General features: G+C 40.4%; 1 protein-coding gene across 1 annotated transcript in view; it reads left to right on the top strand.

Moving 5' to 3' along the window:
* Positions 1–19,433, top strand: part of LOC108163604 (neural cell adhesion molecule 1) — an 89,840-nt gene that overhangs the window by 41,504 nt on the left and 28,903 nt on the right. Inside the window, exons 3-9 of the mRNA XM_017298993.2 lie at positions 5,759–5,885; positions 9,307–9,424; positions 12,740–12,833; positions 12,942–13,055; positions 13,604–13,807; positions 15,141–15,286; positions 17,853–17,997. Coding sequence (XP_017154482.1) covers positions 5,759–5,885; positions 9,307–9,424; positions 12,740–12,833; positions 12,942–13,055; positions 13,604–13,807; positions 15,141–15,286; positions 17,853–17,997 — 948 coding nt within the window. The remainder of the gene's footprint in view (positions 1–5,758; positions 5,886–9,306; positions 9,425–12,739; positions 12,834–12,941; positions 13,056–13,603; positions 13,808–15,140; positions 15,287–17,852; positions 17,998–19,433) is intronic.

Here is a 19,433-nt window from a genome sequence, read left to right as displayed (position 1 = left end):
CCAGAGTTGGGTTAAAACCAAAATCATGTAGATGCTTTTCGACTTTTGGCCTTCTATAAAAAGGGGGACTTTATTTAAAAGGGAAAATCTCTGAGATTTAGTTGGATTGATGGAAAGAACTTGCAAGAGCAGAAACTAAATATTTTCTAGAACTTTTCGTGCAAATTTCGAGCCAAACTTTTTAAATAAATTTTCATACACAACAAGTTCCGTCATTTAATTGAATTTGATGGCAAAATATAATGAAATTTGAATATTTTTAGCTGCCTGTCTCTGTTACTGTCTTGAATTTGGTTTTATTTAAATTTGATTTCATGTCGAGGCTGCCTGGCTGTCTGCCAATTTGTCCATCAACAAACTAAAAAAAAATAGAAAAAGGAATTCCGAATTTGATTAAATTTCAAATGTAATTTAATAAAAGTGAAAATTCGTTATATTTCGCATTCTTTTGGCTGCTATTACCTTTTTATTTTATTTCTTTGGCAGGTTTATTGTTTTTCGGGCTATAGTTTTTTGCATAAAATGTCATTTTCATATTCGATGGGAAATTGCCTTCGTTTTGTAGCGGCATCTTGGCTCGAGGGGGGGCAGTGTGTGGGAGGCCATTCCACAGTGTAAATGCCAGCAGTTCTACCGAAAATATAATCCTAGTTTAAAAACCAAAAAGCAGTGAAAAAGTCGGCATAAACAACCGCAGAGAGAGGGAGTGGGGGATTGCCACTGGACTGCCTGCCGTCTGACCGCAGGACACACACACACACACACACACACACACACACACGCACGATGGACGATAATTTTCCAGCGTTGGACTTAATGCGCAGCCATAATACTCGTAATTTTTATAATGCCAACCACACGAACACACGCGCACGCACACGGGCACACGGACACACGGACATGGCAAAGCGGCTCAAAAAGTCAACCAACACACACACACACACACGGAGAGCGAGAGAGGCAGAAGGCAGGCCAGAAACGGCTCATTAGGCTACGTGAAGGATAAGAGGGAGGGGAATGGAACGCCATGGCAGCGGAAGATGAGTTAAAACTCGGATCAAAACGAACTTTAAATATCCTTAAAGAATGATCTATTTTATACTCGAAAAATAGGAGAAATTCCTTTTATAGCCTGTTCCGCCACTGATTTTTCCCCAACAACAAAAAAATAGAAACATTTTCCCCCATAGAATAGTGAAAGCTTTTCAATAATAAACTTTTCCTGGCATAAAGTTTTGATTGATTTCCGTTTCATGAAAAATATTCGATGAGAAATTCTTGCTTAAAGTTTGCCGCCAGTTCATGCTAAATTCAACAGAGCCTGCCGCCGTTTGTGGCAAGAGAAAAGAGGTTTATAAATGTTGCGCCATGCAGTCCATGTATATTTCATGAGACTCTCCAACGAACGGAACTTCTGTTTCCTGCGGTATCCCTTGGGGTCTTCATACAAATTTTCACCACTAATGAGCCCCACGATTAATCGAGAAAATGTCAGAGTAAACAAATACTCGCAACATTCCCATGCCCATTCCGAGGGAGAGAGGAAGTCCTTCATGTCTGGTGACGTGTTAATGTCAACGGAAAATGGCAAAAATGGGAAGGCCTTGTGGGCCGGGGAAAGGGTGTTGTGACACTGGAGTTGCGTCATGCGTCTGCGATTAGAAGGTAATTGCAGGTGGGTCCGCTCTGGGGCAATTATGTCTGGGAATAGAACTGGCTTTGGAGACTTCTTGTTAAATATCAATTAAAGGGCCTGACAACACGTTAATTTCACCCTTTAGGAGAGTACCTGCTCCTCCTCTTCCTCCTCCCACTGGTGGTGGTGCTGCAACAAAATATGTGCAAAATGCATTTGACATAAAAGTTGCGAGTGCGTCAAGTTGTTCACAAAACTATTGTCGCACCAACACACACACACACAGAGAGAGGGAGAGAGAGGGAGACACAGATACAAAATTCCATTAAAGTTTTGCATTTGCAATTGCATCAACAGAACCGGAGGCTTCTCTATGGGTGTGTGTGTGGCATGAAAGGGTGCGTGTGCGTGTGTGTGCGTGTGTGTGTGTGTGTGTGTGTGGATAGATGGATGGATGGTGTGTGATGGGGCGTGGCATTGTGGTGGTTACTGGTGCTGTAACTAGCGGGTGGGTTGCGGGGTAGCGGGTAGGCGGGTGTCTGTCTGTGTAGCGGATACTGATTGAGGTTAGTTTAACCCTAGAAAAGCCATGTGCGGGAATGAAAAGTACAGCTGGAAAAAAGGCGGAACTACCGGGAATTACTGGGAATCAATTTGGAAATTACAGCAGGTAAAAAGGTGGCAGGTTAAGGCTTAAAGCCTTCATTCGATACTCAGGGATATCTAGTGTTAAAACCTTATAGAAAAAGTGGTTGCCGGAGTCCAAAATCCTCGCATTTCCTGGGCTATCCATAAGCCCTACAGTAGGGTTTTATTTTGCGATTTATTTTGAGGGGCATTACGCTTTTTTTTTTTAGATTTTTAATGATTTTCGATCATTTTTTTTTTTACCGATTTTTGGTTCAGTAGCTACATATGTATATGAGCCATTGATCCAATCTTTGGAAAAGAGGTTTTGAATATATTCATTCAATTAAAAGAAGAATCTTTCTTGTAAGGTTTCAGCCATAAGTGTAAGAAACTTCCATGTCCTAAAACATACAGATAAACATGGCTATATCTAACGATCTATATAAGATAAGAATATCCTCCTTTTCTGTAATGAAAATATCATTAACACCCGGTGAAAGAGTGTAATGAAATTCCCAATAAAAGCCACTATTTTTTGTGCATTAATTTCCCCTCCCTAATGGACACTCCCTCGCCCACCGAAAGGTTCAAATCAACTGGCCTTCCTTTTGGTCATTAAAGGGTTAATTCATGCAGAGAAGTTATGCTGCTGCTTCCTTCCTAACACTTGCACTCCATCTTCCTCGCTCTCTTTTTTCTCTCATATATTTTGCCTTTCTTTTTTTTGAAGTCAAGGCAAACCGACAGCAAATGCAAGTCAAGTCAAGGGATGGTGATAGCAGAGGACACATAGGAGAGGAGGGGAGGAGGGTGAGAAGGGAGGGAGTGGAATGGCATCCCGAAGCGAGAGAGAGAGGACGTAAGCCAATCAAGGCATTCAAAGAGAGCATATTTAAATAGCTTTTAACATGCACGAGCTGTCGACGAGCTTTGGGTGTAGTTAAGTGAAGGCCAAAACCAAAAGGCGACACAAAAATGCAGTCGAAAAAGGAGTCGTGAGACTCCAGAGACACACCACCGAAGAGAGACAGACAGAGAGAGAGAGGAGGGGACGACGCCCAGGCGGACACAATTTTCTGAAAATTGCCAGAAGCAGAGCAGAGTTTAAAGTCGTTTAGCAATGCTGCCAACGTGTGATGCATTTTTGCCTGCCACAGCCACAGCCAGAGCCCAGCCAGAGCCGAGTCAAGGCATTCCTTTGATGCACCACCAACCAGCATCAACGCCAGCACCGAGCCATCGCTCCAAAATGCATTGGAATTTTCCAGGCAGACGGATGTGTGACGGCTAAGAAGCTAAAATGGCCAGACGACTAATGGCACCACCCAGAAGAGGTGTGTTTGCCAGCAGATGAACGAGTGAACAAGTGGGGTGTAGGAAAACCTTTTCTAAATACTCGCACACTTCCTGAATGACAAATGCTGCCTTTTGACATTAAAAAAAGGCTTTCGGGATACAGAAATGCCCAGGGAATACTAGACATAAATTTAGGTATTTTTAGGCTAATTCTTGGGATAGGTTTTCCAGTATCTTCCTTCAAATTTTCAAATATTTTTTAAGTCGCATTTGTCGCTGCTGTTTTTGATGCCCAGCGCCAGCCTCTGTCTACAGTGGAGGCCAGTGCTAAGCAAACAGTGCCATCATAAAGTATACACACACGCACACACACACACTCTTAAACAGACATATACTCGTACATTTTGTTGGGGGGCATTTAAGCGCATATTTATTGTACAATGTTGCGTATGCGCAATAAATTTTCACAAAATTTCGACGCATTGTGGCAATAAAATGACATTTTTTCATATTTACACATAAAGTCAACGGCAAAGAAGAAAAAAAAGGAAAGAAAGGGAAGAAAGGGAAGGGAAAACCATTGGTTAGAAGGGGGAGGGGAGCTTAGGCTTCAATGGGGAGGTGGGGCGGTGGGAGTGTGGCAGTGGCATTGTGAAGGATGTTACAGCGATTTTTTATGGCCCTTTTTGTGCTCTTGATATGCTCATATGATGCGCAGACATTTTTATTTATATCTACACATTTATCTATAAACATTTTTGATACGAGCCGAGCTCTGACGGCGGCGGGCCTGTGGCTGTGGCAACAAAATCAGCAAAAAGACAGTCCAGGCCGCACCACACACATGTGACAGCTATTGTTGGCTGTTGTTGATTTTGATGTTTTATCGCCGGGCCAGGCCTCTGATTCAATGCCAAAATGTTGTTGCAGCCAAAACGCCGCATAAAGCCATAAAATACTCGAAATTTAAGAGACGAGAAACAATTAAATATTCCGCTGACTTGATGCTATAAATACGCATACGCACACACAGTAAATCCATTTATTAAGGAGGTTTCGGGATTGGGCTTAAAGCCTGTAGAGACAAGTTTATAAGCTGGAATTACTGGGGATCTAATACAATTTAATCTTTATACAATTTAATTTCGGATTTTAATTATTAATATAAGCATATACTTAATTTTAATTTGTATCTGTCTTAAATACAAATTATTTTCCATTAAATTAAATTTTAAAAAATATAAACTATATTAAATAAATTATTATAAATAATATAAATTAAAAGAAAATAAAAAATTAAATAAAAATAAAAAATTAAATAAAATATTTTTTTTTTTTGCTTTAGCTAAGAAAAAAGTCTTATTTATACATTTTATAGGTTCCAAATAAAAATAATTTTCCATCTTTGTTTCTTTATAATCAAATACAAAGCCTTTACTATTTCAAAAAAACAAAAACAAAATAATGAAAATTAAAAAAAAAAACATAGCAATTGTTGAAAAGTCCGGCTGTTTTATTTGGGTTAAGCTGGAATCTAGAAAAAAAACAAGAAAACATAACTATGATAGAACGTATACGTATTGATCCAGATATTAATCATGCAAATGCATTGCTCTCCAGGAGTTTTATCCTCATTTAATCACAGCCGAAAGCTATATTTTGTTGTATTTTGTAATTAAATGCCAAAGCCAGCTTAAAGTGGGCCTTTCTCTAGCGGCTTTCACAAGAGTCTCTCTATTCGAATATGCCCCCAAACGGAAGAACAAACAAAAAATCGTTGCGTTGCACGCATTTTGCACATGCATAATAAATGAACAGAGCAGAGCAGAGCAGAGCAGAGCCGTGGGCTTTCTCCCGGCTCTCTGCTGCTAAGCCAATGGATGATGGAGATGTACTGCCAAAGGGCGGAGCGGAGCACACATTTACGCATTCGTAATTACGTAGAAATTAAGCCGCCATCAACATTTAATTGCTAAAAGCTTTGCGCCCTCTCTCCATCTCCCTCTCTCTCTCCCACTCGCTGTAGGCATATACGAAACGAACGTACATTTAATTAACAAATTTTACGCATTTATTTTCTATTTTCATGGATGATGTCGAAACGATGCTGGACCAAAACACACGCACACACACACGCACGCACGAAATCCGTGACAACATAATTTTTGGAAATGAAACTCCCGCACACACCCACAGTGAAAACGAAGGACGTCGATGCCGTTGAGGGTAAATCAGTGTCGCTGCCTTGCCCCATTACGGAGCCCCTGGACAATGTCTATATGGTGCTTTGGTTTCGTGACAATGCGGGCATACCGCTCTATAGGTGAGTCGTCCCGTACCTGTCCTCCCAATTGTCTTCGTCGACGCACACATTTAATTAAATGCAAACGAGAGACGGGAGCAGTCGAGTCGAGTCTCGAGTCTCGAGTGTCGAGTGTTTCGGCTGCTACGTTTTCAAATCGTTTTGGGGTGGAGGCCGAGGGACCAGCGCACATAAGTAGGCTACGATTTGAGGCCCGTCCTGTTTCCGGTGGGAGAAATTGTTGCGTTCGTGCCGGGCAGGATGTGTGACTTTGCCCCTGCCCTCCCTTTGGCTTTTCCTCTCCCTCTCTGATTTTTTCGTTGTGTTTTTGTTTTTGTTTTACTTTGCCTCTGTTTAGCTTTTGTTTTTCTTTGTTCCCGCGTCATGGAATTAACTTAATTATGTTTACCTAATTTAGAGTGATTAACCTCGGGGCCAGGACGAGAGGAGCCACAGGAATTATGTGTGTGTGAGTGTGGAGAGAGCAGAAGCTCGGGAAGGATGATGTTTTGCCCACGCTTTAAAGCTTCAATTACGGAAATGGTCAAGTCAACTCAAGTCCCCGGGAAAGTCCATGCGGAAAGTCCATAATAAAGTGCCTGAAATTGCTAGCTCTTGGCCTTAAGGGGGACTGGGGGGGCTCTACCGTCTAATTGCATTCACGGCTGCATTTTCATGCAACGTTGCGCCTTTTGGTTGTCAACTAAAGATTTTCCATTCTTGCTATACATAATTGCTTTTGTGCGAAGAGGCTTGTAGGGTATACAGGGCTCAAAGGGGTGTACTCGAAGGAGTGGGCGATTGAAAAAGGAAAAAGTTGATTTATTTTTATTTATTTTTAAACCGTTTTTGTTGTATGCAAATGGAGAAAGTAGGTGTAATTTTCTGTTTTACTAAATACAAAAAATATATTTTAATTCCTTTTATTTAATAATTTTTTTTTTTTAATTCATAGAAAAACTAATTTTATTTCCCTTTTTCTATTTTTCCTGGAGGCCACAGTTCATGGTATTTTCCTGGATTTCATTTCCCTGAGGGTATTTTCCAAGCTCAATCTCTCCGTGCATTTTATTCTCCAGGCCGTAGATTTTTTTGCTGCGTCTTGCTCTCCATGGAGGAGCCTTTTCATTACACTCAATTTGCGTGAAAGTCCTGCTCCGAGGAGTCCTGTACTCGTTCTGTATTATTTAGCCATAAACATTTGCTGCATAGGCCCCTCAAAAGAACTGTTATTAACGTTCGCACTCGCTCGCTCTCTCCCTCTCCACCTCTCCCTCCTGCTACCTTTAACCCCTTTGCCACTCCCTCTCTCTGGTTTAATCCTTCTGCCTCACTCTCTCGCTCCACCTTTCAATCTGCACTCGTCTCTCTCTCTTTTTCTCCCATTTAGTGCGGAGTGCAACTGTTTTTTAGTTTTTAATTAAAATGGCGGTGTTAAGAACGGCTCTCGGAGAAAAAAAAAATATGCCAAAAAAAAAAGAGAAGAAATTTGGGTTAACGTGGGGCCATGTCCCCTCCCGTTGCTGCTGCTGCTGGTGTGCCTCTCTGTTGCACTCGAGTCCTGGCTGCACTGCAGCCCGGACCCGCAATTAAGCTGTTGCATTTGCAACGAGTGTCGAAAGGGGCAGAAGGACAGGGAGAGGGGGCTGTGAGGCCGGTTCGACGGCGGCTTCCCGCATAAATTATTGTGTGTGTGGCATACTACAAAAGGGCGCTTAACGCTCTGTCGAAAGTGGCTGAAATTGCAACAACAAGTATTTTCGGGCAGGAGAGAAACAGAGACAGAGGCGCAGAGAGAGAGGGAAAGCAACAGAGAGATAGAGAGAAAGGGCAACACAAAGACAAGAGGGATAGAGTGGCAGGATGGAGGGTCTCTTCTGATTGAGAGACGACCCCTTCTGGCTGTCTGTCTATCTGTCTGTCTGGGCTTCAAAAATTCACGCAGCAGCACTCGTACATTTTTCATTCCTTTCATTCTTTTTACTCTTTTTCTGAAAGGCTGGCAACAAAATATGTTAATGGAGTGAAAGGGATTTCAGAAAGGGAAAGAACAGTAGTCCATTATTTAATTACATTTTATCATTTCATTTGTTTTTAATTAAAGAATTCGCATATATAAATGTATTTGATGCAAATAAGTACGTGAAACAGCTTACATTTTGTTGAAAATTTGTATTTTAAAAATTTAAGAATTCAACAAAGATTAGCTATGGAATTTTGTACCTCGGCAAAAACTTAAATGTATTTTATAGAATTTTGTAAATGATTTTTGATCTACCAAGTTCTTTTATTATGCTTATTTTTTTCTCAATAAAAAAAATATATTTTATTTGAAATATTTTAGAAAATTCAAAATTTTTATTTTTAAAATTTTTATAAATTAATAAAAAAAACTTTTAAATATTTTCAAACATTATTGAAAACTGTACCTTTATACGTTTTGGGAGTTTCCAATCAATGTGTGGTTCAGCTTCTGATTCCGATCATTAAAAGGGGTAATATATTATTACTTCAAAATTCTTTAAATAGTAAAAAGTTTTTTTATTGGTTCTTTTTAATTTAGAATGTAGAAATAACTCCAGTTTTAAAAATTTTAATTTTAAAATACTAAAAATAACAACAGTTCTTTAAAATACTTTCAAAAATGTTTTTAAAACTACATTAATACGTTTCGGAAGATGCTTATCAATTAGTGGCTCAGTTTCCTATTCCGATCATTAAAAGTGGTAGTATATTATTACTTAAAAATTCTTCAAATGATAAAATGATTTTTTACTGATTCTTAGAAGGTTTTTTTAATGGTTTTTTATGATTTTTTTATGTTGAAATAACTCATTGCTTATGCCACTTCCACTTGAATATTTCTGTATATTTATATTTTTCCCTAAAACCCACACAAAATGCACTCAGAAGTTCTTCCAAGTTCGAAAGCCAAAACAAAACTTAAACCATTAAATGCACTGCAGAGACGCCGAAGTGCATAAGAATTTGAAAAATAAAATACCCCCAAAAAAAATGGAAAAAAATTAATTGTTATCTGCAGAGCATAAATTGCATTTTAGCACACACACACACACACAAACCCCCATACCGCCACAAAAATCCGTGAAGCGTCTGCTCTGGACCGTGGCCTAATGAGCAGGCCAAAAATAAATTACGCTAATTTTCGTGCAAAAAGTTCATGACCGGAGAAGGGGATAGGGCGGAGCGGTCCGCCCCGGCGTGGAGGAGAGTTCCTGGCTGAATTATATTGGCTATGGATTTCATTAATTTCAGAGTGGACCGGGGGAAGGGGCTGGGGGTGGCGGACCGATTTAATTCGCGCACCACACGGCCCCACATTAAATATTAATGGGGTGGCTGCCCGATTCCATGCTATTTTATGTATTTGTCTGCTTTTCTTTCTCACCCCCACCTCTCTGGCTCTTTTCTCTCTTTTCAGCTTCGATGTTCGCGATAAGGAGGCACGGGACCAGCCCCGACATTGGTCAGCCCCGGAGGTTTTTGGCTCACGGGCCAAATTCCATTTTGATTCGCAGCCAGCAACCTTGGAAATTAAGGTGAGATTTTGTACACCCCCTTCACCCATCCCCCTTCCCAACCCCGCAGGAATCATGATTCCCCATTAATTTCCCTGTGTGTGTGTGTGTGTTAAATTAGTTGAAAATTAAATATATTCTACTGCTGGCCTGCAAAAAGATTCATTCATTCATTTATTCAATCGCTTGAATGCCATTTTTCGGGGTCATTGTGCATTTCAAAAGTAGCGGGTTTCATTTTTTTCGGATGCCGCGGGCGACGTGCTGCAAATATTTCTATATAAATAAATGCGCATTTTAAATTTAAATAAAATGTAAATGAAAAAGTTTTTGTTACACAACAAATTTCTATAAATAAATACATGCATTTTTCAATCAAATTTTTGCGGTTTCAAGTGAATAAATAAAATATATTGAAATAATAGTATTCAAAAAATGCAAATTGAACTTCAAAAATCACTCACTTGTTGTTGAGTTTTTTATAAATTGATTGATTCTTGAATCTTCAAATATGCAAATAGTTGTGCATTTTAAAACTCAAATAAATATACATAAAATTGCGGATAAAAAACCAAGAAAATGTGCAAATACTACACCGATTCGTGTTTAGGTTTTTTTCAATTTCATCAAGTGGATTTTTATGCCCTAATGAGGCTCGTAATTAAATGAAAAATGCAGTAAATTATTATGCAAAGGAGAGAGAGAGAGAGAGTGCTAAAAATTTAATGAAAATCTGTTGAATAATGATGCAGGAAACAAAAATGGAATGTTTCGACTAGAGATTACCTTTTACTTGGATTTAGAATTGATGAAATATTGTTGCAAAAACCAAAAATAATTTTTAAATAAAGGAGAGAAAGCCACTTTAATGCTGTCGAAGGGATACTTGCTACACTTTTAGGATTTCCAATGGCTAGGTAGAGAAAAGACCTACCAAATTGGAGGCCCACTGTATCTTGCCATTCGGTAAGCCTCTGCCAAAGAGGGTATCCTGGTAGATATCACAGCCACAGCCACAGTCTCTCCTTGTAAGATGTTCAAAATTGAATTGTTGGTTAATTTTATGTGGCAGCTATCGCTCTAGTAGTCTCTGAAATTACACATAGAAGGCCACACAGACATCGAGCTGGTGAATACAGTTTTGCTTGCAATATTTGTGCTTGCAAGTGTCGGTAAGGCCTTCATCTACTTGAGGCCTGTATACGTATACCCTTGAGCTGTTGAAGTACCAGGTATTTGGCAGCAGCGGAAACAACAAGCAGAAGAGCCAAGAAGCAGCCAAAAACAAAACCGAACAGAAATGGAATGGAATGTGGAAAACAAATTTAGATATCAAAAGTTGTTAAATTGCCTGGCGCACGCGAAATGTTTATTAATGTCTTGCATGTTTACAGATAACTTGATTTACCGTTACTGTCATGCAATACATAGATGCAGAGCACACACACAGATACGCACAGATACGGATACAGACACAAATCCTGTATGTACGAGTACTTATGCCATGTACATCGTCCTCGTCTCTCGTCTCGTCCTGGCTTTTGGCCCTGCCCTGCCCCGTGCCCTGTACCGTGCCTGAGTGCTGTCTTTGCCCAAGCATTTTGACTTTTTAAAGGCCAACTTAGTTAAGGTCTTAAGTGAGTTAAGCAATAAACACAGGTACGCTGGGGAGGGGGGGGGGGGGGGGGGGGGTAGTGGGGAATGGAGGATCTACTTCGTTAACGAGGTTGCATTTTCGAAATGAATGTGAAATGCACACGAAGAGGCAGCCACCATAAATTCCAGCTGCCACACACACACAAACACACACACACAATATCCTCTCATAATACGAGTGGCATCCAGGGGATGGAGGAGGAGCCCCACGGATTGTAGCTCGTTCGCTCATGAATTATGTGCTAAAAATTGGGACTGGGGACCCAGAGATAGAGACAGAGACAGACACAGAGCTTATAAATGAATTTTAATTGCATTTCAATTGCAAGCCAATTAACTTGACGCCATTTTATGTGGCAAGTGGCAAACAATCATCAACTGCTCCCCAGTCGTTGGGGCGGGTATACAGATGTCAGAAAAAAGGGTTTTATCTTACAGATGGAATGGGTTTTAATATGCTCTAATTATTTATCCATATTTCTGGTGTTGATTATTTCAATGATTCAATCAATGTTTGATTGTTTGTTGGATATATTTATAAAAAGTTATTTGTGGAAATATTTACATAATAATTATTTATAATTGTCTTTTCAATGAAATTCGAACACAGTGGAGTATTCGTAATGGTATTCGTGGTTTTAAACACATTCCATCCAACTGGAAGGCAGAATTTTGGTACTAGAATACATTCTTGAAACACAAATGAGAAATAACTAAGCACTAAAATATTATCAACTAGAGTTAAGGATTACAGATAGGAGATTTTATGCTCAAAATAACATTTTAATACAGGCCCACAGATTAAAAATACTCTTTTGAGCACAAATTTTCATCTTTTATAAGCTCAAAGCACTTTAGATGGATCCTCTATCAAAAATCCTGCCATAATGCGCTCCTTTATATTGAAACCCCATCTTATCACTGAAATATCAACCAGATTCAGATAAAAAAACATTAAACTCTTTTCTGATATCAAATTCAATTTAAAAATTCTCTCCTCTGCTCAGAAACAATGCTAAAAATATTTTCCTTCCCCTAAATCCAGCAAAAGAATAGAAATACAATTAAAATCATAGATTTTGCACAAAATACAAATTCTCTTTGCACAAAATCAACATAGATTAAGATAAGCAAATTTTTGGGATTTATGCAAAATCCTTCAGACTGAATGGGAAAGAATTGCAACCAGAAAATGTCATATAAAATAAGCAAAAAGCAAAAGACAGAAGAATAGGTTTATTTTGTGGTCAATTGAATTATTGAACAAGAGAATGAAAGTCAAAAGGCTCTGTCTCTCTGAGAGACCATTCAACTAAAACTAGTCTAATTTTTCATGCATTTTCCATTGAAGAAAAGGAAAGCCCAAAACAAAAATGAAAATCCCAAATGTCTGACACCAAATGGAGGTAAAAGCAGAGCCTGCTTTCGGTGCTTGAGTGCCAGGCCAGACCGCACTTGAGGCTTGTACTTTGCGGGGTGCGGGGGTGTGGGGCTCAAGTGACATGCAATAATTGAAAATTATATGGCTTTTCCAGCAGGTGTGAGCGTGTGTGTGTGTGTGTGTTGCGGTGGGAGTGTGTGTTGTAGTGCATGCTAATCATGTGTTTCCCTTTTTCGCACCCCATACACATAATAATTTACACTCTCTCTTTCTCTCTCTGTTTCCCTCTCTCGTTGCAGGATATCAAGCGTCATGATCAGGGCATTTACCGATGTCGTGTGGATTTTCGCACAAGTCAAACGCAAAGTTTCCGTTTCAATTTGTCAGTAATAAGTGAGTGTTGCCAGCCCCCAAAAATGATGGAGTACCATATTTGATGCCCAACCATGCCTCTCTCTTCTCTCTTTCCTGTGTGTGTGTGTGTGTGTTTGTTTTTTCTAGTACTTCCGGAGCAGCCAATCATCTTGGATCGTTGGGGCCGCCAGCTGAATGGCTCTCAATTGGGGCCAAAGCAGGAGGGCGATGATATCGTTATCACTTGTCGTGTGGTGGGCGGTAAGTTGATTCTGACTACAAAAGACGAACTTAACCCCAATAGGGCAATCACCCATCCATCGACATCCCACTCCAGTCCTGCCTAAAAAAAAAAAAAAAAAAAAATAGAAAACACACACATAAGCCCCAAAAACCCGAAACCCGCTTCTCTTCATCGTATGGCTATATCCGTATGCTCGGCTAGACAATTTCCTGTTAATTTCCTTAAAAGCTTTGACCGACAAGAGGACTAAAAAGTTTTTTTGGGGCTCAAGGAAAAGTCTCCCACTGCTGCCGCTCACTGGTGCCTCCTGCTGCTGTCTGCTGCAAATGAAAATATCACAAAGTCTGCTTTGCTTTTCTTTTGCTTTTGCTTTTCCCTTCCTATCGTATCACAGACTTTGGCAGCAGTCGGTCCTGGTGGCGGCTGCCGACTGACGGTGCTGGTCGTTCCTTTCTCCAAGCTTGACTTTTTAATTTGCACCATTTTTCGTTTTTACTACTGCCATTTCACTAACTCTTTTCCCTGTGTCTGTGTTTCTCGGTTTTTGTTTTTTTTGGGGTTATAGGTCGACCCCAACCGCAGGTCCGTTGGCTCGTAAATGGACTGCTTGTCGACAATCAAAACGAGCACAATTCCGGCGATGTTATCGAGAACCGTCTGTTGTGGCCATCGGTGCAGCGCAACGATTTGAATTCCGTATTCACATGTCAGGCACTGAATACGCAATTAGATAAGCCCAAGGAGAAGAGCTTCATACTGGATATGCACTGTAAGTACCCACCGTATACGATAATATATTTGTCCAACATTTCTCGGAGGAGTTTTCTCCATGGAAAGTGTGGGTGGGGCAGAAAGTAAGAAAAAGAAAGAAAGAAAGGTTAGGTTCCACGTGGGATTGAAAACGCGTTGGTTATCTTCTCAAAGATTTAGTACAGACTGGAGCTCTTTCTTACAGAAACCTTAAACCTCAAGAGTGTACCCAAGCTACACTCGGAGAAAAATGGAATAGTACAAAGAAAACACAAACAAATATTAAAATTATTAATTTAAAATATTAACATTGCCTACTTAAATTTGCAGAATTATTTATTTAAATTTAAAAAAGTATTTATTAATTTATTTAAAATATTTTAATTTTAAAAATTATTTATTCAAATTATTTATTTTATATATTAAAATTATTTATACGAATTTTTAAAATTTTTTTCTTTTAATTTTTAAAATTATTTATGTAAATTTAGTTATTTAAATAATTTAGTTCAAGTATTCAATTTGTTTATATTTTAATTATAAACATTTTTTTTATAATAACGTTTAAAGTGATTGAAGAGTATTAAAAATAAATTAAATAAATAAAAAGTATTTTTTATACTTCTTTTATTTAATTTTGAAATATAAAACACTTAAAAAAACAGGGTATATTTAAAGGAAATATATTTAATTTAAATAAGAAATATATTTATTTAAAGTATACAAATATTTATTTAATACATGAAAAATAAATTTAAATTAAATATTATAGTAATGGAAATAACATTTTAGAAAAATATTTAAATCTAAACCGAATCTCAGGATGTCATTTTTCTCCGAGTGTAGCACTCCACTTTCCATAAGGTTAAATGCCAAGTTTTAGTACTATTATGAGAGAGAGAGCCCCCATTAAATAATTATATGCCAGAGGGGAGAAGCACAGAGCCTACAGCCCCGAGTTGTCGATGGGGGGGCGTCAACATAAATGTCAGGTCGTGTTCTTAGAGGAGGCCTCGTGGCCGTAAGAAGCAAAGTATCAACGAGCCGTAGACACGGAAACGGGGAAACACGGAAAGGTGGAGGTAAAGGCAAAGGAAGGGCCCGGACAAAGTCATAATCCAGGCAGCGGCTACAGCAACCAGGCAGCCATTCAGGAAGTGCAACACTCGAGAGCTGTCGAGACGTAATAGACACAAATTGTTGTTGATACGAAAGGTACTCCAAGGATTGTGTATATTTTAGGGGAGGGGCTGCGGTGTGGCACGCAATTATGAGGCCATGAAATATGATGGCAAACAGAACTTTAATTACAATTGCAATGAAATTCAATTGAATGTCCTTTCCTCTTACAGTGAAGCCTCTGGTGGTGCGAATACTGGAGCCCCCCAGCTCGATGATAGCCGATCGTCGTTATGAAGTTGCCTGCGAATCATCGGGCTCTCGACCGAATGCCATCATCACGTGGTACAAGGGAAAACGGCAATTACGACGCACAAAGGTGAGTGTCGGGCTAGCAGGATACCAGAGTGGAGCAGAGTCCTCCGTGTGTGTGTGTGTGTGTGTGTGTGTGTGGCGTACGGCGTACGGGGTCCTGGAGTGACCGCAATTGACGCAGCTAGTTTGCTGGCTTTCTCCTCGCTCTCGCTCTGGTCTCTTCTTCTGCTCCTGCTGCTGCTGCTGTTGACTGACTCACGTTCAAGCTCGATAACTTATTGTGTTTGCACAGTCATGCCAAAACAAACGTGGCCCGTAACTCTTTGCACACACACACACACCGCCACACACCCACACAGCCATTACCACCCACTCACCCAACCATCAGAGACATCCACAGACAAAGACAGAGACTGGGGTGGTGGCGGTATGTGGATGTACTGTACTACTAACCCACCCACTTGTTGTCCCTGGGCGTGGTTCACACTCATCGCTCGTCCTGCGGGCGGATACCACCTCCGCAACTTGGTTAGAATAAACAGCAGATAATGTGATATAAACTCCACAATACACAAACGATTCCACTCCGCTTTTGCTTTGGCTTTTCCTCTTCTTCTTTTTTTGTATACCCTTTGCGGAGGGTCCAAGGGTTTTCCGATCGAAGAAAGTGTATATTTCTAGAGCAGAATTATTAATAGATGGTGGATGTAGAAGGGAATCTATTTGGCTTGAACTTGGTGCAGATCCTTCCTTGACTTAATTCCTTTGATATATATAGTTATTTCTTGGGGAAATTCTTTTGTTTCTGAATAAAAACCAATGGGAGTACACAAAAAGCAGCCTAAAATGATGTTAATTGATTCTCAAGGAACCCCTCCATCATTCAATTCCTGAAGATCTCCAAGGGTATATCCCTTTTCGATACTCCCAAAAAAAAAACCGTCTCCCTTTCGTTTCTTGTTTTCTGTTTTTGTTGCTCCCCCTCCCCCTCTCCCATTAGTTTTTTTTCTGTGCTCTCTTCAACTTTGGACAAATTTATGGGAGCTTTGGCGCAATTTTGTTGCAATTCATTTTTGTGTGTGTTGGGTGGGTGGTGGGGGGGGGGACCTCTCGAGTCGGATTCGGAGTCGGAGTCCTGGTTAGGTTCTGGGTCCGTTGTTTATGTCCATGTCTATCCGCCGTATATGCATATACACGCTGATTGCTTTGCCGTTCTGGCCAGCGCCTGGGCCTGGGCGGGCCTGGTGCCTGGGCCCAATGTTTTTAAAGACCGGAAATGTTTTTCACTAGTTTTCATGTAGCATAAAGTTGCCGTAATGCGGCAAAGACCAACCCGGCCATCCCTGGCACACACACACACAGCGGATCCGGCAGCCATCTCTCCCCTCTACACACACGTCGGATGGATCCTACCGGCAGGCCATCCCACATGTTTTACATGACTTTTCGTACCCTACTTTAGGGGTTCTAATATATGTCCGTCTGTCTGTGTCTGTGTCTGTGTGTGTCTGTGTGGGTGGCCTGAGCTCTGGCCAGAGGGGGGTTGGGGGGGTGTTTGGCTGCGTGGGGTTGCAAAAGCATTAATCAAAGCCCTGCAGACGGTCTAATTGAGAAGTTTAGCCTACAAATTGAAAGCATTTGGTATGTGGTCGGTCGTTCTGTCTGTCTATAGAAATGTAAATGTTAGACGGAGGGAATTTTTCAGTAACAGTTTCGGGAATGAGACCGACACCGAGACCGACACCGAGACCGAGAGAGCCCTTATGAAGTCAAGGATTGTGTTGTCAGTAATCCTGCATTGACAGGATTCTCTCTCTCCCCCTCTGGTATGTCGTTTGATCTGTCAACAGAGCTCATAATTAAGTAGGGAATGCTCATAATAGGGAAGCAAATGGTTAGAATGTGTGATTACTGAAGGACATCTGTGTATCCAGCCTTAAATTGAGGAATAGAAATTCCATACTTTCTCTGTACTTCCTTGAATCCTTCTGCCTGTTTCGAATAGAAGCCCATCGATCAACTGTGAAACACAAGGATTTATAGGACCGCTAACTGCCGACACTTTAGCACCTTCAAAACACACACACACACACAGGAGAAATCCCATGCCAACCATTCACAAGATATTCCCTCAAAGGACACCTTGCCTTGCCTTGCAGCAATTCCAGTAAAGTGTAAACGGCTAAAAAGGATATGCCAGCAAGGACAGCGCTCTTTATGACCAGCCAAACACTAAAAGGGAGCGAGGGAGCGACAGGGAGAGCCCAACTAATTATGTGACTTCTTTGTTGCTGTTGCCGCTGTCCTTCTTGGCCATTAAATTTATAATGCCCCAAACACACACCCACACCCACACAAGCACACGTGGTGCCACATAAAACCCTGAAAAAACACATACCAATAAATTTTAAATTGCAAAACATAAAATATTTCGACAAATTTGCAAAACGAAAAAAAAATTCCCACAAAAGAAAAAAAACTGAATGAAACGAAAACTTTGCCTCAAGGCAGAGTCTTCGCCTCCGTCTGGGGGGAAAAACTTAATTAATGCAGAACAATTTTCTTATATTTTCTACTCTCTTTTCGTCCTCTCTTCTCTGTTTTCTGTTCTTTTTTTCTTGTCTGAACAGGACGACATATCAAAGAACTCGACACGCTCAGAGCTGAGCTTTGTGCCGACCACAGACGATGATGGCAAATCGATAACATGCCGTGCGGAAAATCCAAATGTGAATGGCCTGTATTTGGAGACCATGTGGAAATTGAATGTCGTTTGTAAGTATTACAAATTGTGTTTAAGACTGTAAAGAAGAGGGCAGAAAAGGCCAGCAGAGAGCAAAGGAAAACGAACGAAGCATTGTCGACAGCTACCAAAAGGTAGACAGGACCTGGGACCAGGGACCAGGGACCAGGGACCTGAGACCAGGGACCACGACAAGGCTGAAATTTATTACGTCGGCGATGTCGCCCATTGCCAGCGTTTGCCGTTGAAAGCCTTTAAAATGCAAATAAATCAAAGACAAATGACAAATTGTGAATAATTTGCCAAAAGGGCCTCCCCCAAAAAAGTAAAAAATAACCCCCCCTCACAGTGGAGGGGAACACACAAATGAAATATGTGGGCTAACAAAATGTATGGCAGTCGCTTAAATTAAATGAAGGACTTTTGCTGCTGCGGCTCCAATAAAAATAAATACACAACAAAAATAAAAAGGGGGTCTCCTGCTGCGGAGGAAAAATTAAAGGAAATCTCTCAATAATTACATCTACCAGAGGCTTAAGCCACACCCCAAAATATAACCGCGAAATCGGGTGGCAGGGTAGGGGAAAGCACACTGCGGACATCGTAAAGTACTGCTACCCCGCCTCGACAGGGGGGAGAGACAGAGCGAAAGATATCATACTGTACGAATGCGTTACGTATACGCCGGGTGTTTCCGGCTGGCCAAAATGTATTTTATTGTATCGCACATGGAGTATAGAGCATGTGTGGGGTTGCCTTTCCCCCCTCTTTCATGCGAGTACTCTTTTGCACCAGCATTTTCTGTGTGTGCATCACGTAATGGCATTTCTTTACTTTTCGTTTGTTAAAAATATTAAATTTGTACTCTACAAATTCCTCCTTCAATCACAGAGTTTCGGAGCCGCGACTGACTCCTCCTTCAACAGAAATTACGGCTTTACGCTAAAGAATATATATGTATATATACGCGGCATATACTCGTATATGATTATATACATTTGTTTATTCGCCACACATACTTTCTGGCCTCATATTTTATATTTTAGAATATTATTTTTTTTTATTTGTTTGTTTGTTTTTTTTTTCCTTGTGCGCTCTGCCGTTAAGGCGATTGCCTCGCTGCTGCTGCTGCTGCCGTCTCGGGGCAAATAAACTTTATGATCGGCACGTAGTATAACGTACACTGCAGGAACAACAAACAGGACCATGTATGAGTCTGTTGTTGAGGCAGGCACTTGACTCGGATGGGATGTTGGCGTTTTGGGTACAATTTCTAAGAAAACGAACATATTTCATAATTTACTCGCGTGGCAAACGGCGGAATATTGTGCAGAGTATCTATGGTTGGGGGAAAAAGATATGGTGGGTTTTTGGAAGCTACGAGACCTTGACTAGAAGGAGACATATTTTTGGGAGTGGATGTAATTTTTAAAAATATACAAAAAATAATTATATATATTAAATAATT

This window comes from Drosophila miranda, chromosome 4 (genome assembly GCF_003369915.1).
Source record: "Drosophila miranda strain MSH22 chromosome 4, D.miranda_PacBio2.1, whole genome shotgun sequence".
Classification (NCBI taxonomy): domain Eukaryota; kingdom Metazoa; phylum Arthropoda; class Insecta; order Diptera; family Drosophilidae; genus Drosophila; species Drosophila miranda.
Note: the sequence above shows the minus strand (reverse complement) of the source record. Positions and strands in the feature narration are given on the sequence as shown.